The 18,854-nt window shown below is 38.4% G+C and overlaps 1 protein-coding gene across 1 annotated transcript in view; it reads right to left on the minus strand.

Annotated features, from left to right (window-relative positions):
• Positions 1-18,854, minus strand: part of LOC129724952 (plasma kallikrein) — a 60,041-nt gene that overhangs the window by 26,376 nt on the left and 14,811 nt on the right. Inside the window, exon 2 of the mRNA XM_055680259.1 lies at positions 12,394-12,980. Coding sequence (XP_055536234.1) covers positions 12,394-12,475 — 82 coding nt within the window. The 5' untranslated portion in view covers positions 12,476-12,980. The remainder of the gene's footprint in view (positions 1-12,393; positions 12,981-18,854) is intronic.

Genomic DNA, 18,854 nt, shown 5'->3' on the forward strand with positions numbered 1-18,854 from the left:
TGGAATCGTGAGCATCCTCGATAATGGAATCCTTGAATAAGAATCTTCATAAATCTTCAAGACTGCCCTGGATATGAGACTAGGAGTCATTTGTATTTGAATTTGAATATAGGCTGAAAGCCCGTTACCCATTCTTAAAAATGAGTTTTATATTGCACTTGTACAGGTAAGTTACATACAAAAATATAAATATAAGATTGGTAAATTACTAGTCAAACAATGAAAAAAACACTAATACAGTTGTCCTTTGAAGTATAAACAAAGCTTCTGTTTTACCACTGATGTACTCATGTCAATACTGATGATCAGCTGCAGTGTGTTGAAGGTATTCATAAATCGAGTAGTTGGTTCGTTCTGCGAATAATTCCTGGATCGGAAAGAAGGGTCGAACGTTCTACGTTGACGAAGCGTGACTTGACTGTTGTTGTTGACATGAATGAGAATCGCGGAATGAGAGTCCATCGGACAATACAAAATCGCTTGAAAAAAAATCACACAAAAAAGTTGGCAGAATAACATATTTGACTGTATACTGATGCAGACACAAATTGTCGGAAGTCAGGAATCGCTTTCCATAAATTAATCAACGCGAAAAACATGTCTTGAAGACCGCAACTGAGTCGAAAAACTTCATCTGCTAAATTGGATGCAACAGGCTTTCAAGAAACGTAAATAATTTAGGATTCTCAGGGTGCAATTTGTTGGATGTAGTGCAGAATTATTGCAATGCATTGTTTTTGGGTCTCTTTGCGGAGAAAGATTCCCTAGCCTACTACTGTCAGCAACATCGACATACTGAACTTAATGCGAGCAATCAGATCTCCGAAGCTCTTTTCGCTATGTACCTAACTCTGTAACCACAATAACTAACATTTTTCATATTTTATTTCAAGAATTGTTCAAAGATGCGTGTATACGAATCTAAGAGAGTTTTCAAAATGAAATTTAAGATTCTATTTTCGGACTCTTGAGAAACTCATGAGAATGTTTTTTCTGTCTGTGTCGCTGAAACGATTCCTCTCAAGATTCCATCACCATGTTATTGGCATTCTGGGAATTTACACTCAGGATTCTTTTTGTATTAGTTAAGGAAGTTAGCTATATATTTTCCTCAATGCTAATTGTCTGTAAACTGCAAGTGCTTGTTTCTCAGACTTTCACCAATTCTTCTCGTCCAATAATTGAGCTCGAACAGCATCGCTTAAGCCTCATCGAATCAAAGAGGCAATTAGCAAATGTTAGCTCATACTCATTTTAGCTGTTTGAGAAACAAATGTTTAGCCGATAACGAATCTCTTGAGTGCCACTCGATCTATAAGTCCTCGTCCACAAAATCATAATAATATTTCGTTTTCATCAGTACGATGTCTAACGCTACCGAACACCTCTTCATTCACATAACAAACAACACCGACACAGCAGTAGGTTACCAGTGGAAGCCCACTTTCGCACAGCCGAAAATCACCGACAAGTTGTTAAATCTGCATTTTTATGTCAATTCCCCAAGTGCAACGAGAACAAAAAAATAAAGGTAGACAAAAACCAGCCCAGTCCGAACCTATCAATTAACATATCAAAATAACAACGAGAAGAAAGGCATGATGAAGTGAATTGTTTCACGATGGTGATGCTCGCATAATTTCGCTCCCTCCCACCCCTGAGGCCAATTGAATATTTACGCATCATTATACAATTTGCCGGCTGGGTACGACTCGACCGGTGCCGTTGTGTTCCGAACCCGGTGGTACCTCCTCATGCCGCCCACTGCTGAGTGCCGAGCCGAGAGCTGAGACAGTAATTCCCAGTTCGAGTAGGCTCCATGTGGGTCTGTGTGCCACCCCATACACAGAAGGAAGCCAAAAGCGGAGAAGAAATAATAGTGCCGGATCATCTTACACACATTTACTGCTAAACGGTGACGATGATGCTCAGCAAGAAGCGATTTCGAATGATTGCCCTCTTGCTCGGTTTGATTGATTGATTGATCGTTTAGTGGTTCATCTGTGGTTTCTTGCTGTTACGGTTTTAAGGTGTCCGATAGTAGTCGATTAGTGACTACCGATGATTCAATTTAGCAGATGGAACGGACGGGGATGCTTATAATAATGATGACTTAAAACAACATGCAGAACATTGTTTGTACAGTGATTTTCGTGACTTTATCGTTGGTCATTTATCTCACTGTTCGCAATATTAGCAAATATTACTATATCATATCATCACAAAAACGTTAAAAATCTGTCCACGTGGTATGTGGATGGCCCTTTACCACATTTATATTATTTATTAAAATCATGAAACATACAGAATTGATAAATAGAGACGCGAAAATCGAAACAAAATTGTCCACGCATTCATGCCAGCTTCACTTCTTTCTAGGTCAACTGAGTTTGATAATTTAGAAAAGTGTTTTGTTGACGACAATAAACAGCTCACATTCCGGACCACACTTTCACTGTAGAGTAAAAATGAAAATCACTTTTGACAGTACAAAACTAAGCAACTGTGTGTAATTGGAGTAATCTAACTAATCGTCACTATGTAGAGAGTTGCACTCAGTGCCACGACCAACGAACAAATTATTTAAGGTGATCGTTCCCAGTTTGTTCGTGAAGCGAGTTCGCGTGACCTTTCCGCTGCAAAAGCAACTACAACATAACTCACCTGTTGATGGTACTTCAATTCATGCTAAGCGTAAAAACTTACTTTGAGACCATGTAGTACCAGATGCATACCAATCAGGAAGTGATATAAACTTTTCCCTTTCGCACCGGGCTAGAGTAACTTTTTTTCCAAGACCGCACTCCAAAAGCAATCAGCAGTCAATCAAACTGAAAGTTAATAACAGTTTTCAACGGTCTGCAAACCTCCGGCCTTCAGGGGACCTTGCGCACATCGGTCAAAATTAATTGCCGGTATGTTTTATGTGTTCTCCCCAATGTCTCTTCGCCTATCAAAACGTCTTCGTTAATCCAGGCAAAGCGGCAACAGCTGCTTCTGCGGCTGTCGGCACGGTAGCTCGACATATCAATTATAGGAGAGAAAAAAAACTCCAGCTAGCGGGTCTGCCGGGTTCCAGTGGCTCCAACTACTGGGCAAGCTACGGAACGACGGTCGCCACTAGTACAGTGCACAAATAATGAATAGCGAAACCATAGCATACGAGAGGGATTATGTAAATTATAAAATCACTTTCACCCACCCGGGGTCCGGTAGCCGGCACTCTACGGGATATCTTGCGAGCCGAATTCCAGCCACATTTCCGATGAGCTAAGAGCAATAATTAGCGCACAAAAGAGAGCAACGCTAAGCGGGTAGACATAGGACCTTTAGCGTCGCAACAGTATCAAAAGTGTGGCGGCAGCCAACGGATATTATGATGGCTATCGTTTTTGGTCACATCGATGGGAATCACCGAAACCGGTCCCTGTTTGGGCCGACTCGGAAGCTGCTGTTATCATTCGCCCGGATCGCTGCGAGATATTATGCAATTTGGTGGATTCTCTCACTTCGCTGAACACGGTTTAACAACTGCATCTAGTATCAAGCAAACACTGGTGCCGTGTGAGAGGCCGCTTCAGTGGCCACTTCCAAGTGGACGACACTCGTAGCAGTCCTCAGCCGCGAACCGGGCAGGAATCTGCACACTAATCACCGCAATTTTTGTTTGTTTATACTTTTTTAATTGCTTCTCGTCGCTCGAGCTTAACGTTCGTCCGGTCAGTGTTGGTGGTTTGGATTCCTGGTCCTCGCGAGACGTTGGGGAGCACCCTATATAATTGTTGTTTACTGCACCGGGAGAGAACAAGCAACGGATGCCACAGAAAACTTCATCACTCTGTGCCATCTCCCGAATTTGTGTACGCGAGTAGATTATAAACTTTCGTCAAGCAAATTCATTTTTGATGAATTACAGCTATTAATTTTTGGAATGATTTTTTTTTTTCGTGGTATGATTTAGAATATGTATGTATTCAACCAGATATTTCAACTGCAGCATAATATTTCGGATTTCTGGTATACGAAATTCGACGGCTAAAAGGGTTAGTATCATTTTTTCACTATCTCGAAGATCGTGCATTGAAACATTGAAAAAAGTTCAGTTTAACATATTATCTTGATTTTTGATACTTTTCCTCCTTAAATTATAGACTACACCCGATCAGAAAGACAAAACAAAAATGTAATAGAAGTCGTTAGCTTGTTATGCGAAAAACCTTTCAGGTTGTGTTTTAAAATTGATCCTGTTAGGTGTTAAAACAACAAAAATTATAACAAAAGATATTCTATTAATATCAAACCAATATCAAGCTTTGTTACTAACGTATCAGCTTCCTAACAAAATTAGATGGCATATAGAACAGTAAAATAACAACCATTGTTATAAACAACAGGTTTTGATAGAGACGAAAAAAATGTTAGATTTGTTTCAGAACAACTTCATTTCAGGATTTGTTTTTATAACTCATCAGATTCAATTTTGTTATCAAAAGCACATGGGAAAATACAAAATGGTATCATGTTATATTATTTGTATCTCGTGTTGAAAGAATTTTGTAATATTTAAGTTATGTTCTTCTAATCGGGAGCCCATGACGATCTTTCTCCTAAAAACTCTAATAACACTTTTCTTTTCACTCTAATCATCTTTCATTATTTCCAGTGTACTATCAGCGCGACCTTTTCAATAGACTATCTCACCGAATCTCTTTAACCTCACTTTTCTGACAGTTTACGTTTACGTTTTGGACTTTGTGCGTTTTTTTCTGGTGGAACATCATGTGCGTAATGGAAATGCTGTTCAATTTATAATTGTAATATTTTTTTGTTCTTCGATAGTATCGCACAGACAGTTCCTAATATTAGCTTATTCTAGATTTAAAAGTAGTCCTATTCACATCAAAGTCATAATAACAGAGTGCAACAATTTTTTGCCTTGGCTCTTATGTATGATTTTTTGATGAAGTTTGATGCGAAAATAAATTTCCCTGAGTTTGAACATATTTCAACTTAAGGGGCAACAATGGCGCCATTTTGAATTTTTGAGAAACCGGTAATTTTTGTGGTTTTTTCGACACCATTTTGTTTTGAGGCAAAATATCAAAATTCCAAGAGTTTGTCCACATATTAGCATCCTTTTACCCATATTTTGAAAAAAAAAAACAGATCTTAAATCGGACAAAAACTGAACTCAAAACGGTGATTCGAAACGGGCGTCGATTTTACCCGCACATACATATTATTGAAAATGCCTAAAAATATTGAGAAAATCATTCAAACATTTACTAACCTTTGATTATTTCTTCTGGTTAGTAGTATGAGTACAGATATTTGCAGAAAAATCGTTTTACACTAGAAAAAACCTTTTTTTTTTTTTTTTGTAGGCCAAAAATAACATCACCACCACGAATGAACACGTGTTTTTGTTTTTGTTTATTATTTTGACTGTTTGACTGTTTCATGTCGCATACTTTGTCTCAAATAGCTTCTAGTGCCTCTAAGATAAGGTGCCAAAGAAGTTTGTACTATTTTTCAACGTAATAGTCGAGATTTAAACGGGTGTCCATTTTACCACCCCTGTTCATTTTACCCACAATTCCCCTACTATAAATTTCCCCGTTTACGGCCAGCCCCCTTCTCGCTGATTGTCAGCCACAGCAGCACCTTCTTGAGGAACTTGGTGTGCGAAATAAATTTCACCTCGGTGCTCACTTCCTCCGTGGGAGAAATGAAATTCGAAGTTCCCTGCCATTCGTTGCTATCTAGGGTGAGATAGGTCTCTTCGCTATCACCACTGCCACGTCGCGATTTGCCGGGAAAATCGACTTGCCTGCAGCTTCGAGACCAGTGGACGGAACTGCCGCTTCCTGACATGTATGTCCATGTTTCCAGATACTTTTTCACTGTTTTACCGCATGCACCAACCTCCCGGCCGGTCTTCCTCTTCAGCATCCTTTGAAGCTTCTTGTCGCTCAGGGTCGTTGGCCGTCCGGAACCAAACTTTTTTTCGATGCTCTGATCGCTGTCCAATAGTGTCAAGATGTTGTGGATGCCGGAACGGGCATACCCGGCGTCCAAAAAGTGCCACACGATGTCCGTTTTGACGCGGCGGGGTACCGTTGTTTGAACGCGCACACTTCTGAACGGAGTAGCTTCACTTTTTTCGCCATCACAGTCAGAGTTCGACTGATAGAGCTATCAATTTTTTTTTGCTAACTCATGGGTTATTATGATTGATGATGTATAAGTAGTTTCGTCAGCGCGAATAAAGGTAAACCAATGAAAAATCGGCAATTTTTGTCCATTTTTTTACCGCAAACTTTATTATGAACACTTAAACATATATTGCCGAATGCTTTCAAAAGAGATTGCTGCTCATGATTCGCCAACATACAGGCTCAGTAGTGTTTTGGCCTGATTTGACTGATCCTCCCATTATGCGAAAGCCACTCAAAAGTGGTTTGAAGACAACGAGGTCATTTTTGTGCTAGAGCCGTTCGTCATCATTCATTCCAATCGCCAATATTTGTTTTGAGGAAATTTTTGTACCTATTGCAAAAAAAAAATTAAGCTCTACGTCGCTGTTTGTTATATACACTAAGCTCTTTTTTACGCGGATTTCGAAATTTACGAAGATTTTTCCGAAAAGTATTTTTTTTACGCGGCATGTTATTATTAGTTTTTCGTGTTCAAATCGCCTATTTAGATTGTCCGATGAGGTAACTTAATCCAATTACTGAATATTCTGTACTTCATCTTGACAGTATTCATGTACTTCATCTTGACAGTGTTTATAATAAGTCCAATTCTCACAGCTTCTCTTCTGAGAGCCGTCAAAGCCTCGTTCCGAAAGCCCATCCCTCTGCTTTAGACCATCCAACGTTACAAACGCGTCCAAATTTCGCTCGCTGCCCTGTCGCTTGATGTGAAACTACCAAGGGTCACGCGACTCAGCTGAATAAGGTGTGATGGATTCATGTTCAAGCATAAACCACCACCGTTTCACTGAGTCGTACGCCGCTTCGAAGTCTACACGGTGACAAAAAAGTCCGATCACACTTTTTTGGGGTCGCCTGTAGCCTACACGTTGCATCTCTCTGGTGCCATTTATATGTCAAATGAAAGGGTTAACTTTGCTGCCCAAAGTGGCAGAGTTTCGTTTCTGTTCAGTTTGTTTACATTGAGTTGTGAGCCATGGCAGAGTTAAGAGCAGCTGTTATCGCTGAAAATGTGAAAGGGTACAAACCCGGACACCAATTCAAACACCTAAAACCGCTCGGAATCAACCGGAAATTCGTGTACCGGACCATAAATCGGTACCTAGAGACCGGAGGCACCGAGGACAACGTACGATCTGGACGACCAAGATCTGTGAGAACTCCAAGGCTGAAGAAGATTATACGAGACCGGATTCGCCGGAATCCCGCCCAATCTACACTGAAGCTGGCCAGGAACCATAAAATGAACCGAGAATCAATCCGTCTGCTTCTGCGCAAGGATTTAAAACTACCGTACAAAAACCGTACAAAAACAGGTGGTTCATGGGGTTACCAAAGCTACAAAGGACAAGAGTTACCAACGGTCGCGGGAGTTGCTCGGTTGGCGCGCAGATGACGAGATTATTTTTTCGGGCGAGAAGCTGGTCGTTTTGGAGCAAACTGTCAATCGCCAAAATGATCGAGTTTGGAGTGTGGGCCTCCAGCAAGCTCCTGCAGACAAGCTGAACGCTTCCCGGTTCCAAAATAAGACGTCAGTGATGCTTTGGGGAGCCATTTGCAAGAGAGGTAAACTGCCTCTTATTTTTATCGATAAAGGGGTCAAAATCCACGCAGCGTACTACCTGGACACGGTTTTGAATAAAAATGTTCTGCCTCAAGCTGTATTGTTTGAAGACGATTACTACTGCTTCCAGCAAGACGGCGCCCCATCCCACACCGCGAAGGTTGTTCAGGCGTGGTGTGAGGAAAACTTGACCGATTTCATTTCGAAGAATGAATGGCCTCCGTCGTCTCCGGATCTGAATCCACTGGATTATTTCGTGTGGGGATACATGATGTCGAAGCTGAACAACTATAAAATAACAAATTTGGAGCAATTCAAGCGAGTTATCACGAAAATCTGGGACGAGATGCCGATGGAGCACGTGCGCGCTGCTTGCGACGACTTTCCGAGACGTCTGAAGCTGGTTCGATCAGAGAAAGGTGGTGTAATTCCGAGATACCGTCTGTGAAGTATCTTTATGAGTTACTGAATAAAGCTATGAAAGCCAGATTCAGATTTTCTTCATATTCTTTGAAATATTGAGATTTTCCTGTGTGATCGGAATTTTTTGTCACCCTGTATGAACAGATGATGTGTCTGCAAGTTGTGTTCTCGAAACTTGTCGAGGGTCTGTCTCAAGGTGAACATACAGTCCGTTGTGGATTGTCCCGCTCAGTCACTGTACTGGTATTCACCAACGAAGGCTTCCTTCAACGACTTAGTCCATGGAACAATTTGCGGGAGAGAATGACTCCTTCCAACCTGTCCGTAAAGAGTAGGCATACCCTCAGAATAAACAGATGAATGGCACTATACAGCCGTTCACCCTCGGGAATCTCTCCCGCATCTGGCGCGTCACACGGTTTGCTACTCTTAATGTGTTAGCGTAGGCCCGGTTTTTTCTTCGACACAGACACTCACTACCTGTGGTTCCAACTGTTATGCCTATCACCTCATGTGCTGTTTCACTGACGGCGTCGTGGATTGTACTAGTTCAGGTGCACTTCAATCAGGTTGTCAATCCGTCCATGAAATTTCCGAGTGAGCTCTTCAGCAACTCCTTTCTTTGATAGTCTTTGGATGTTCAGACGTATCTTCGGCCTTAATTTAAATACGTTGAACAGTCGGGCGCGAATCTTGCCCACCACAAGAGAGGGATTTGAACCGACGTTCGGCCCCTAATGCCCTTGAAAGTGCCGTCCTTCGATTATCATTGGGGTGTCTCCAGGTGTACTTCCGTATGTTCCGGCATGCAAAATAGGTACTACAGATGGCCATATCCCTGGCCGCAGTGAAGTTCACTAATCTTAAGCCGTTGTCGTAGGTAGTAGAGTGGAGGCTTTCCATACGAATAACGGTACGAACAAATTCCTACCGTCCGACTGGTGCGTTCATATCCCCAACAACGATCTTTATGTTGCGTTGAGGGCACTCTCCATAGCCATACGTTGTCTAAAGGAGCTTAAAGAACTTCTCCTTTACGTCATCTGGTTTATCATTAGTCGGCGCGTACACATTGATAGAGCTGTATTCGAAGAATCTGTTCTTGATCCCCAATACGCATACTCATCAATGGATTCCACTTAATAACACGGTTAATGTGGTTCTCTAGAAGCATGAAACCGACGGCCCGTGCCACCACAGTAGTGAATGTGGTACTTGAAAAAAATGTCCGAGGTCGGGTCTACCGCCCGGAATTCGCGTTCTCCGGTTTTTGGCCAACGCAGCTCTCTGGCCAAGACCCTAAGGCCTTCACTCAAATTTAGTTCTATATGACTGCTTAGTACGCGAGCTGTGCATTGTATGGCAGCCCTTCACCTTAGAGAAGCGGCGAAGTGTCGATTTATCAAAGAAATATTTCTTGTCTCCAAAAAGCTCCACATGCCTGATTTGTTTCCGTTTGTCTGATTTGATCTCGAGCTAGGACATGATGTGCAAATGGTCAAACTGCCTTCATGAAACGTTTTGATTTTTTTGGCACAATGCTTGCCAATGTTTCCAAAAATGTTCAACAAATAAAAAATCAATATTCTGGATTCTGGATTTCTATTATTACTAATTTATTTACTAATGGTTGCTCATTGAATCTTGAGATGAATTTTGAATTTATTTGAACTAATCATAATTTCAACGCATTCCGGATTCCTCTTGCTTTTCATGAGATGAATCTGCAATTGTTCATCATACGTAGTTTAAAAAAAAAACATGATTAATATTTCGAATGTTGATTTTTACTGATAATACACAGTCCGGTGTATGAAAAAGTTTCGAAAAATGGTTGAACCAAACGCAGTTCATCCACTTCGTAAGCAGGAACTGGGTAAACGAGAAATATCGAGAGTTTATGGCATGCAAACCGTACGGACTAATCTAGAGAAACATTTCAAAAGGTCTTATCTGCTTTGATCGATTTTCTGATCGATTACTTTCATTCAATCACTACAACTTATTAAACATCTTTTATGACACGTTATTTGCACAAGTTGATAGCGGAGGGATCACTCTAGCCATCTGAACAAAACCAGGCTTGAAAGAGTTACTAAAGCTGAACCGTTACCAAAATGAAAAGACGCTCCGGAAAAACGATGAAAGCAGATAAGACCTTTTGAAGTGTTTATCTAGAAATAATAAAATATAACAGTGCGCTAAACTAAATCGATTTTATGTCGAATTCGTTTTTACGGCAAGACCATACCGTTCCGGACTACACCTTGCAGCTGAAAAAAAAAAAACACTTTCCAAGCAGTTACAATGGTGTGCGTAATACCAGAGGTAGCTGTCACTTTGTTTTGTTTTGGTCAATATCGCCCTTGTCTTTTTGTCGCGTTTGTGCTACTATACGAAAAATTCAAAATAAATCATCATCGGATTCGGACGATGATGTTTTGACAAAATTACTAGTGTTTTGACAAAATAAAATCGAACCTGATGTTTGACACGCGAAGAACGATAACCAAAGCAAACCGATTTTGACACATTTCTTTTTTGATTTTGACACATACGTGTGAATGTGTTGGTGTCTTCAAAACTGCACTCTGTTTCTTTCGCGGACTATCCGGGACAGAAAAAAGGTAGTCAGGGATAGTCCGATAAAAAAAAAAAAACAGTTATAGAACAAAGTGTAGTCCGCGGTGTAGCTACACCGCACTACACCGTTGTCACACCCTGTCCTAATTCTCGAGTTGTGCCGAAGTTTGGCTTACTTTGTTAATCTCAAACATAAAAAACAGTTGAATATTTATATCGGCCTAAGCGACGGCGAAGACGAAAAACTGAAATCAGCGGCTCAGACGAAGTACATATATTGAAACCATTGTCATAAAACGCGTCTGGATTGGGAAATGTTCCTAATAATTGATCAAAAAGTGGAAAAACTCAAATAGGAGAAACCTCAAGTCGCCAATAAATGTTTCAAAAAGTTAGAGTAAGATTTATTTTTTTGCCGTTCCGAAAACTAAAATTAGTCAAACCAGAAAATGGTCAGCAAAACACTGAAAAATCTATCTCAGGAGCCGGCGATGGAAATAGGTCAAAATTGAATAGTAAATCCTCGCTTAAAGATTTTCAGAAAAGAGTAGTTGAAAATTTATTAATAATTTTGGGTTACACTGAATCCGCCGAAAAAATAAAGATACAGAAATCATATGAAAAACTCGCTTGGAATAAGGTATATTAGTATAAATCAATATAAATCAATATAAATCAATATAAACGGTTTTGCATAGTTGATAATTGCCGAAATAGAAGAATAAGATCCAAAATTGGGCCTATAACGCACCGAAAAACACTTTTACAAAAAAATTTCCTACGGTTTCTAATATCATGTATTTTTTCCTTTCGTGAAAATCTCAGAGCGTTTTTCGTGGTGTTTATTTTAGGCTCAACATTAAAAAATCATAACTTATGAACTTTGGAAAAAATATCTGTTTGGTTAAAATGGTGTCTTTAGCAAAGTTGACGTCACAAACGCTGGGATAGAGTATTTTGACGAATTGTTTATGTCATGTGACTCATCATTTCAGCAATTCTAGTTCACTCCTCAAATCAAAGAGAGGCAAAAAAAAATTGCTATTAAAGACGTATACATCGTTACGGGTCAGCAGAATAATGTCAACAAACAATTTTGTTGATTTATAGGTTGTTGTGCTGCTATTAGGCAAATTTCGGCTGAGTCAGAGCTTAACAAAATTGTTCGTCGGGTACAAATGTGTTTATATCATCAAAAAAAAATTTTTTTTTGCTCATGAAAGTAATCTTATGTAATCCTTCCCTTTTTGTTCGTTTTTTTTTTTTGGATAGAATTTCTGGTGATTTTGTTTCAATTCTAAACTCAAAATAGAGTTTGAAATCACTTTTTTTTTCAAACTCTTGAACCACATGCCCAAGCCATCCTTGTAGGAGCTTATGACCACTGCTACCATTAGTTAGATATATTGTTGTATAATTCATCCAAAAATAGCCTTTTATTTTGTTTAAACCGGACTAAAAATCATTTACATCCCACTAAATAATATTTAAACTTCAAGTCCGACTTTACCGAAATTCAAAAGTAATGTACGGGGTAACTTGTCCTTTTATTTAACTTTGAATGTAGCTGTATGAAAAGAATTTACCAACGAAAATCACACTCACCTGAGAATAATAAATGCTCCGCTCGGACAAACCCTACGATCAGCAGCAGAATGGTCATACACATGTTGTATCCATTTTGCATGGTTCCCCTCGTGCGTTGGTTCTCCTCGTGGCCCAAGGCTTTGTACCCGCGGGGTCTGCTTTCTCACCACCGAAAAAAATATTTCTTCACCGCACCACAAGTGGTGTAGATTTTTGTCACTTTCGATATGATAAATTTCACTGATTTCTTCACCCTAACTCACATTCGGACGACGCCTGGTAGGGAAACAACAGCTACAACAATAATTACGACAACAGCAATGGTGGTTTCTGCGGTTCTGTTCGACGGCAACGAGGGCAGCTAATTCCATTTCGGTATCCGGCATCCAAGCTTGTCACTCTTTTCGGCCCACCTAATTTGCATACCTTCAGCAGATTAAAAAGCTATCAACAATTTCCTGTCGTGCTGGGTTGGACGACATTTCGGGCGATTTCCATTGTGTTGGCGACACTTTTCTTGCCTCACGATGAAGTCATACTCACAGCTGCTGGCTATTGTGACTGCTGCGAAGATTAATTTGGTAGAGTATTTCGACGGAGTAGCACTGGAAATGGAAAGGGATAAAAAACAAAACAAAAATATAGTGAATAGGTAAGATGAATAATGGTAAGCAGTATTTCTGCACTGAACACGAAAAGCGGGACGGTTCTGTGCGGTAACCGTGGTCTTACCGCACAGAACCGTCCCGCTTTTCGTGTTCAGTTTGTCTTTACATAGTACTCGAAAAGCCTAACCGACTATAATCTGCACTCATGGGGGTTAGCATTCCACGCCCCACTGCTCAAAAACTGTTTTTAATAACTTTGAAGTAGATTTATGTAGCTTTAAACGATCAAATCAAATGAACCATAAAGTTTTTCAATAAAAATTCTTAACTTAATGCAATGCTAATGGTCATTTTGTCACTGTAAACATTAAACCGCAAATTACATTTTTGTTAGCTAAATACCAATTAGATTGCATAAAGCACCGATTACCCGTCCAAGCGTGGGCACATAACAATGACTCAGCAAGCTGTGAAAAATCACCACAGTCCCTGTTGGTAAACAATAGTTTTACGTCTCCGGTTTAACGTACCGCAACATAACTAGCAGGAACAGCAAAATAAAAGAGCGTAACAAAAGACCGGAAAACTCGCTCCGAAAAAAAGGCAAGTTTTTAATGTGGGACCCAGCTGCTAGCGTTAGTAAACACAAAACCTAAGTACCGACCATGAGAAAAGCAACAGTGAGAGAAGAAGACTCGACGAAATAGTGAGCCGTGTTATCCTCATAATCATCATCAGCATCATCATCATCATCTTTATCATTAGCGACCCTGTACGCGATTCGCAAAACGATCGGACAATAGTAATAAAAATAAAAGATGCGAAGGAGAGTAACCAGCGGGTGGCGACCGGGGGCAGTTGCAGAGCGTCGTACGGTGGCTGTCAAGAAAACCGGCAATAACACTCCGCGATGTTGTGATGCTTGTCAGGGCGAATGGGGCGCGTGTCTTTGACGTGATTCAGACAGGCTGCAGACAGACAGACAGCCGTCCGTCGCCTATGGCATATATTTACCGGCAGCGTGGAGTGTTAAGCCGTGAGTAGAATGGACGTTAGACGTGTGCCGTTGCGGGCTTTGTCCACCTCTGTAAAATTATTGAAGCTGGCGGCGGCTGACAATTAGATTGAAGAAAAGCGTGGAATTCCGGGGAAACGCGATTCGTGCGAAATCAAAAGTTAACAAAATGTGAAACTGAAAGTGTCATGCAAAAAAAAATTGACAGCAATCGGAACGCATGGCAGGTTCGAGGTAAGTTAGATGACCTATTTAATTTGTTTTGGTCGTGCGAAGATTGTCTTTTTTTTGATAAGGTAACGCTGTTTCCGGTACATCCTATAAAAATATATAAGGTCTTGGGTAATTGAGCATGATTAGTTCATAGGAGTGCGAATGATTTTTTCCGACTAGAACATCCTAAATAGAAAACTAGTGTTGGTAAAATAAAAACTCACAGTAAATAGTTAAACGTCATTTTCTGATCACATTCTTATGTAAGGCGGCATCCATAAATTACGTAACGCTCATGGGGGTTGAGCGTTACGTTTTGTTACACAGGGGAGGGGGAGGTGATTTCAGCGTTACGTAACAAAAAATCTCTGGAGAGACTCTCCAAAAAAAAACATTTTTATCAAGCAAATCCTTCTACATCGTTACGTAATTTTTATAGAGGAGTAGGTGTTGGTATTACGTTTCGTTACATATGGAGGGGTGGGGTCCAAAAAATAAAAAAGGGTGGTATCCAAGACACGACCGCATAGTTGACGTAGGACTACAATAGTTTTTATTATTTTTTAATCTTTTTTAAGCTCAACATCATCTAAAAGAAAGATATTTTGGCTCTTAATATTGCCGAAGCGGATGACCGGAATCGGTAAAACGGTTCCGGAGATATGACCCGAACATGTTCTGGTAATATAATGATAACGATCGAGGCAGTATTATGCCTTTGATTATTTGGGTGGTGATATCACAGGTGGACAGGTGGACCTAGATACAGGTCGTCACCCTAATTCATCAAACGACACCTCAAACGACTTGGTGGCCATATCTACTGTTAAGTTCGTCTTGGGCACTTAACCCTGCTATCTGCCTCTTCCGATTCGTACCGATTGTTATCCCCGGCGGCGCAGCTTATTTTGCGGCACCTCAATATTTATATTGAAATCTGATATTTGCTGCTATATGAAACAAAAAGAAGAAGAAGACAATTCAAACGGCAATTCGAATGTGTTCCAGGTCGCAACACAATACCTACGCGTTAACCCAACAAGCCTCCCTGTGCGACGACAGCGGCGATGTAGTCTCCACTTGGCTTGGCTACACACAAATGGCTATCGAGTTCTTCTGCACTAATAGACGACGAGTGGAATGCGTTCTATTCATACATGGCTCGGTTTAATACTGTTGCCGGTGCCAGCATGTTTTCCTTCAAGACTTCAGTTTTAATAACATTCTAACAGCTATCGTTAAACTGTCTGACAAAGGAGGTGGGTACGAACTCTCCGAAAAAGCTTCACCTTCAAGACATCAAAACAGTCTAGGCTCATGGAAGCAAACATTAGTCGACCTATTGGGACGGGGAGATTCTGTCAATTTTTTTTGCCACTGCTATACAGGATATACAAACAGACAGTTGGTGTCTACTCATGAAGTCTGTGCCAGGCGTACTCGCATGTGATTGGTACATTGTTCGTGTAAATTCGAACTGGAAACTTTTATGAAATTTTCACTGTTTAACAATGAAGTGATAATGATAACTGAAGAATCACAAAATTGTTCATCATTTTATAAAACCAACGACATATTGATCATTGTGATCCATCAGTATTACCGTTTGAAATCTTTCATTCCGTCTTTACACCATGGTTTTTAGTTTCTTCAAAATGTATCTTAATAGGTCTCAATTTGAAGGGCATATTTGACTATATATATGGAGAAATTTTTAAAAGTATGTTTTTTATATTTGAGTAAAAATTTTAAAAAATTTAATATATTATGCATGTCAAAGCACACAGATTTATTTTGGTATTTTTTCTTATTAATTTGATCCAGAAAGATCTACTGCTTCAAAAGTTACAAAATTTTGAAAAAAAAATACATCGAATGAAACCGTTTTTTATGGCCACCCTATTTCGGAGCAAGTCGTCCTAACAATTCAACAAAAAAAATCGGGTTTGATCATTTTCAACAAAAATCGATCCCTGCAACTTTGAGCAAAGTTAAAGCAATTTGTGTGACCAATTTCGAAATAGGGTGATCAAATAAAAACGGCTTCATTCGATGTAATTTATTTTCAAAAATCAATTACTTTTGAATCAGCTGATCGATTTTCGATCTTTTCGGATCAATTTATTTCTTGATTTAAATTGAATTTACTCAAATATAAAAAAATTTCTTTCAAATTTCGACTGAAATGTGCCCTTTCAATTGAGACTAAAAGATATTTTTCATGTTTGTCCCAAATAGAATGACAAATTAATGAAAAAATCAATTTTTTTGATGAAAAACATTAATAACTTTGAGTAGAATTGAGATATTCACGATGTCAGCAATGAAAATTGTTTCTATCAAAAAATAGAAACTGAAATGAAAAGTAAGAGTGGACAGTGTGTTGTTTCAATAATAATCAGTTACTTTCAGAGATTTTCAAAGAACTCTTACAAAATTTAAAAAAATAGATACAGTCATACCTCGATATAAGGCAACCTCGATATAACGTTACTCGATATAAAGTAACCTTTTTTAATTTCCCAAAATAAGAGTACAACAATCATTTTTGAGGTGTATAATGTTCCGAATAAATGTTTTAAGTAAGTTTTGAAACCTATAAGTACCGTAAAATGGGGTAAAATTGACATTTATTGTTTTGATGTTTTGTGACTGGTTTTGTTGTCTACGAAAATTAAAGGGACAAAATACAGGTTTATATATACCTTTAGGGGAAGGGAAATAAGTTTTTGCGCACTGCTGAGTAACCATCAAGAATTTTGCATAAATAAAAAAATAATTTTTTTCGTGCTTCGATATAACGTAACTCGATATAACGTAACGAAAATAAAAATATAGTTGTCTTATATCAAGGTATGACTGTACTTGATTTCATCGAAAATTAGGGTTACCCAAATTTCTGACGGTATTTCAAAAAGCACTTGAACATACTTAACAACTTTGAGGAAAAAGTTTTTTTCTTAAATATTGCTGTTAGACTCTAGACTCAAGTTTCCCCTCAAGGTTGGTTTTTGGACCATTGTGCATTAATGACATTGATGACATATGACATTCATGACATTTATGACATTTATGACATTGATGACATAGATGACATTAATGCCATTTATGACATGACATTTATGACATTTGTGACACTTATGACGTTTATGACATTTATAACGTTTATGACATTAATGACATTAATGACATTAATGATATGATTGACATTAATGACATTAATGACATTAATGACATTAATGACATTAATGACATTAATGACATTAATGACATTAATGACATTAATGACATTAATGACATTAATGACATTAATTTTTTTTTATTCTCGCTTATTTTCCGTCGGTCTATTTCCGCCACTGTTGTGGCCAATTACCGACGCCCAGGGAGGCGACTCCACACCCAGGTCCCTAACTCACGACCCGTTTATTAACGGACCGGCGCAAACGGCTTTACTTCCTCATGCGATGGAAGGCGTGATCCCAGAGATTTTTCGCCTCAGAAAATCTCCCGGTGTCGGCTAGGATTGAATCTAGACAAGTTGGGTTGGTTGTGAGTGGATCACGCCACCTTACAACCATCGACACTTGGAGAACTTGGAGGAAAAAATTTAAAAAATAAATAATATTTTTTTTACTTTTTTTATCGTGTATATTATTTTAAGAAGGAAAAAATGATATCCATCTATTAATATTTTGGCACTTGAAATTATTTAAATGTCATAGATGTCATAAATGTCATAAATGTCATAAATGTCACAAATGTCATAAATGTCATAAATGTCATAAATGTCATGAATGTCATAAATGTCATAAATGTCATAAATGTCATAAATGTCATAAATGTCATACATGTCATAAATGTCATACAGGTCATAAATGTCATAAATGTCAAAAATGTCATAAATATCATAAATGTCATAAATGTTATAAATGTCATAAATGTCATAAATGTCATAAATGTCATAAATGTCATGAATGTCATAAATGTCATAAATGTCATAAATGTCATAAATGTCATAAATGTCAAAAATGTCATAAATGTCATAAATGTCATAAATGTCATAAATGTCATAAATGTCATAAATGTCATAAATGTCATAAATGTCATAAATGTCATAAATGTCATAAATGTCATAAATGTCATAAATGTCATAAATGTCATAAATGTCATAAATGTCATAAATGTCAAATATGTCATAAATGTCATAAATGTCATAAATGTCATAAATGTCATAAATGTCATAAATGTCATAAATGTCATAAATGTCATAAATGTCATAAATGTCATAAATGTCATAAATGTCATAAATGTCATAAATGTCATAAATGTCATAAATGTCATAAATGTCATAAATGTCATAAATGTCATAAATGTCATAAATGTCATAAATGTCATAAATGTCATAAATGTCATAAATGTCATAAATGTCATAAATGTCATAAATGTCATAAATGTCATAAATGTCATAAATGTCATTAATGACATTAATGACATTAATGACATTAATGACATTAATGACATTAATGACATTAATGACATTAATGACATTAATGACATTAATGACATTAATGACATTAATGACATTAATGACATTAATGACATTAATGACATTAATGACATTAATGACATTAATGACATTAATG

The sequence above is a fragment of the Wyeomyia smithii genome, chromosome 1, assembly GCF_029784165.1.
Source record: "Wyeomyia smithii strain HCP4-BCI-WySm-NY-G18 chromosome 1, ASM2978416v1, whole genome shotgun sequence".
NCBI lineage: Eukaryota > Metazoa > Arthropoda > Insecta > Diptera > Culicidae > Wyeomyia > Wyeomyia smithii.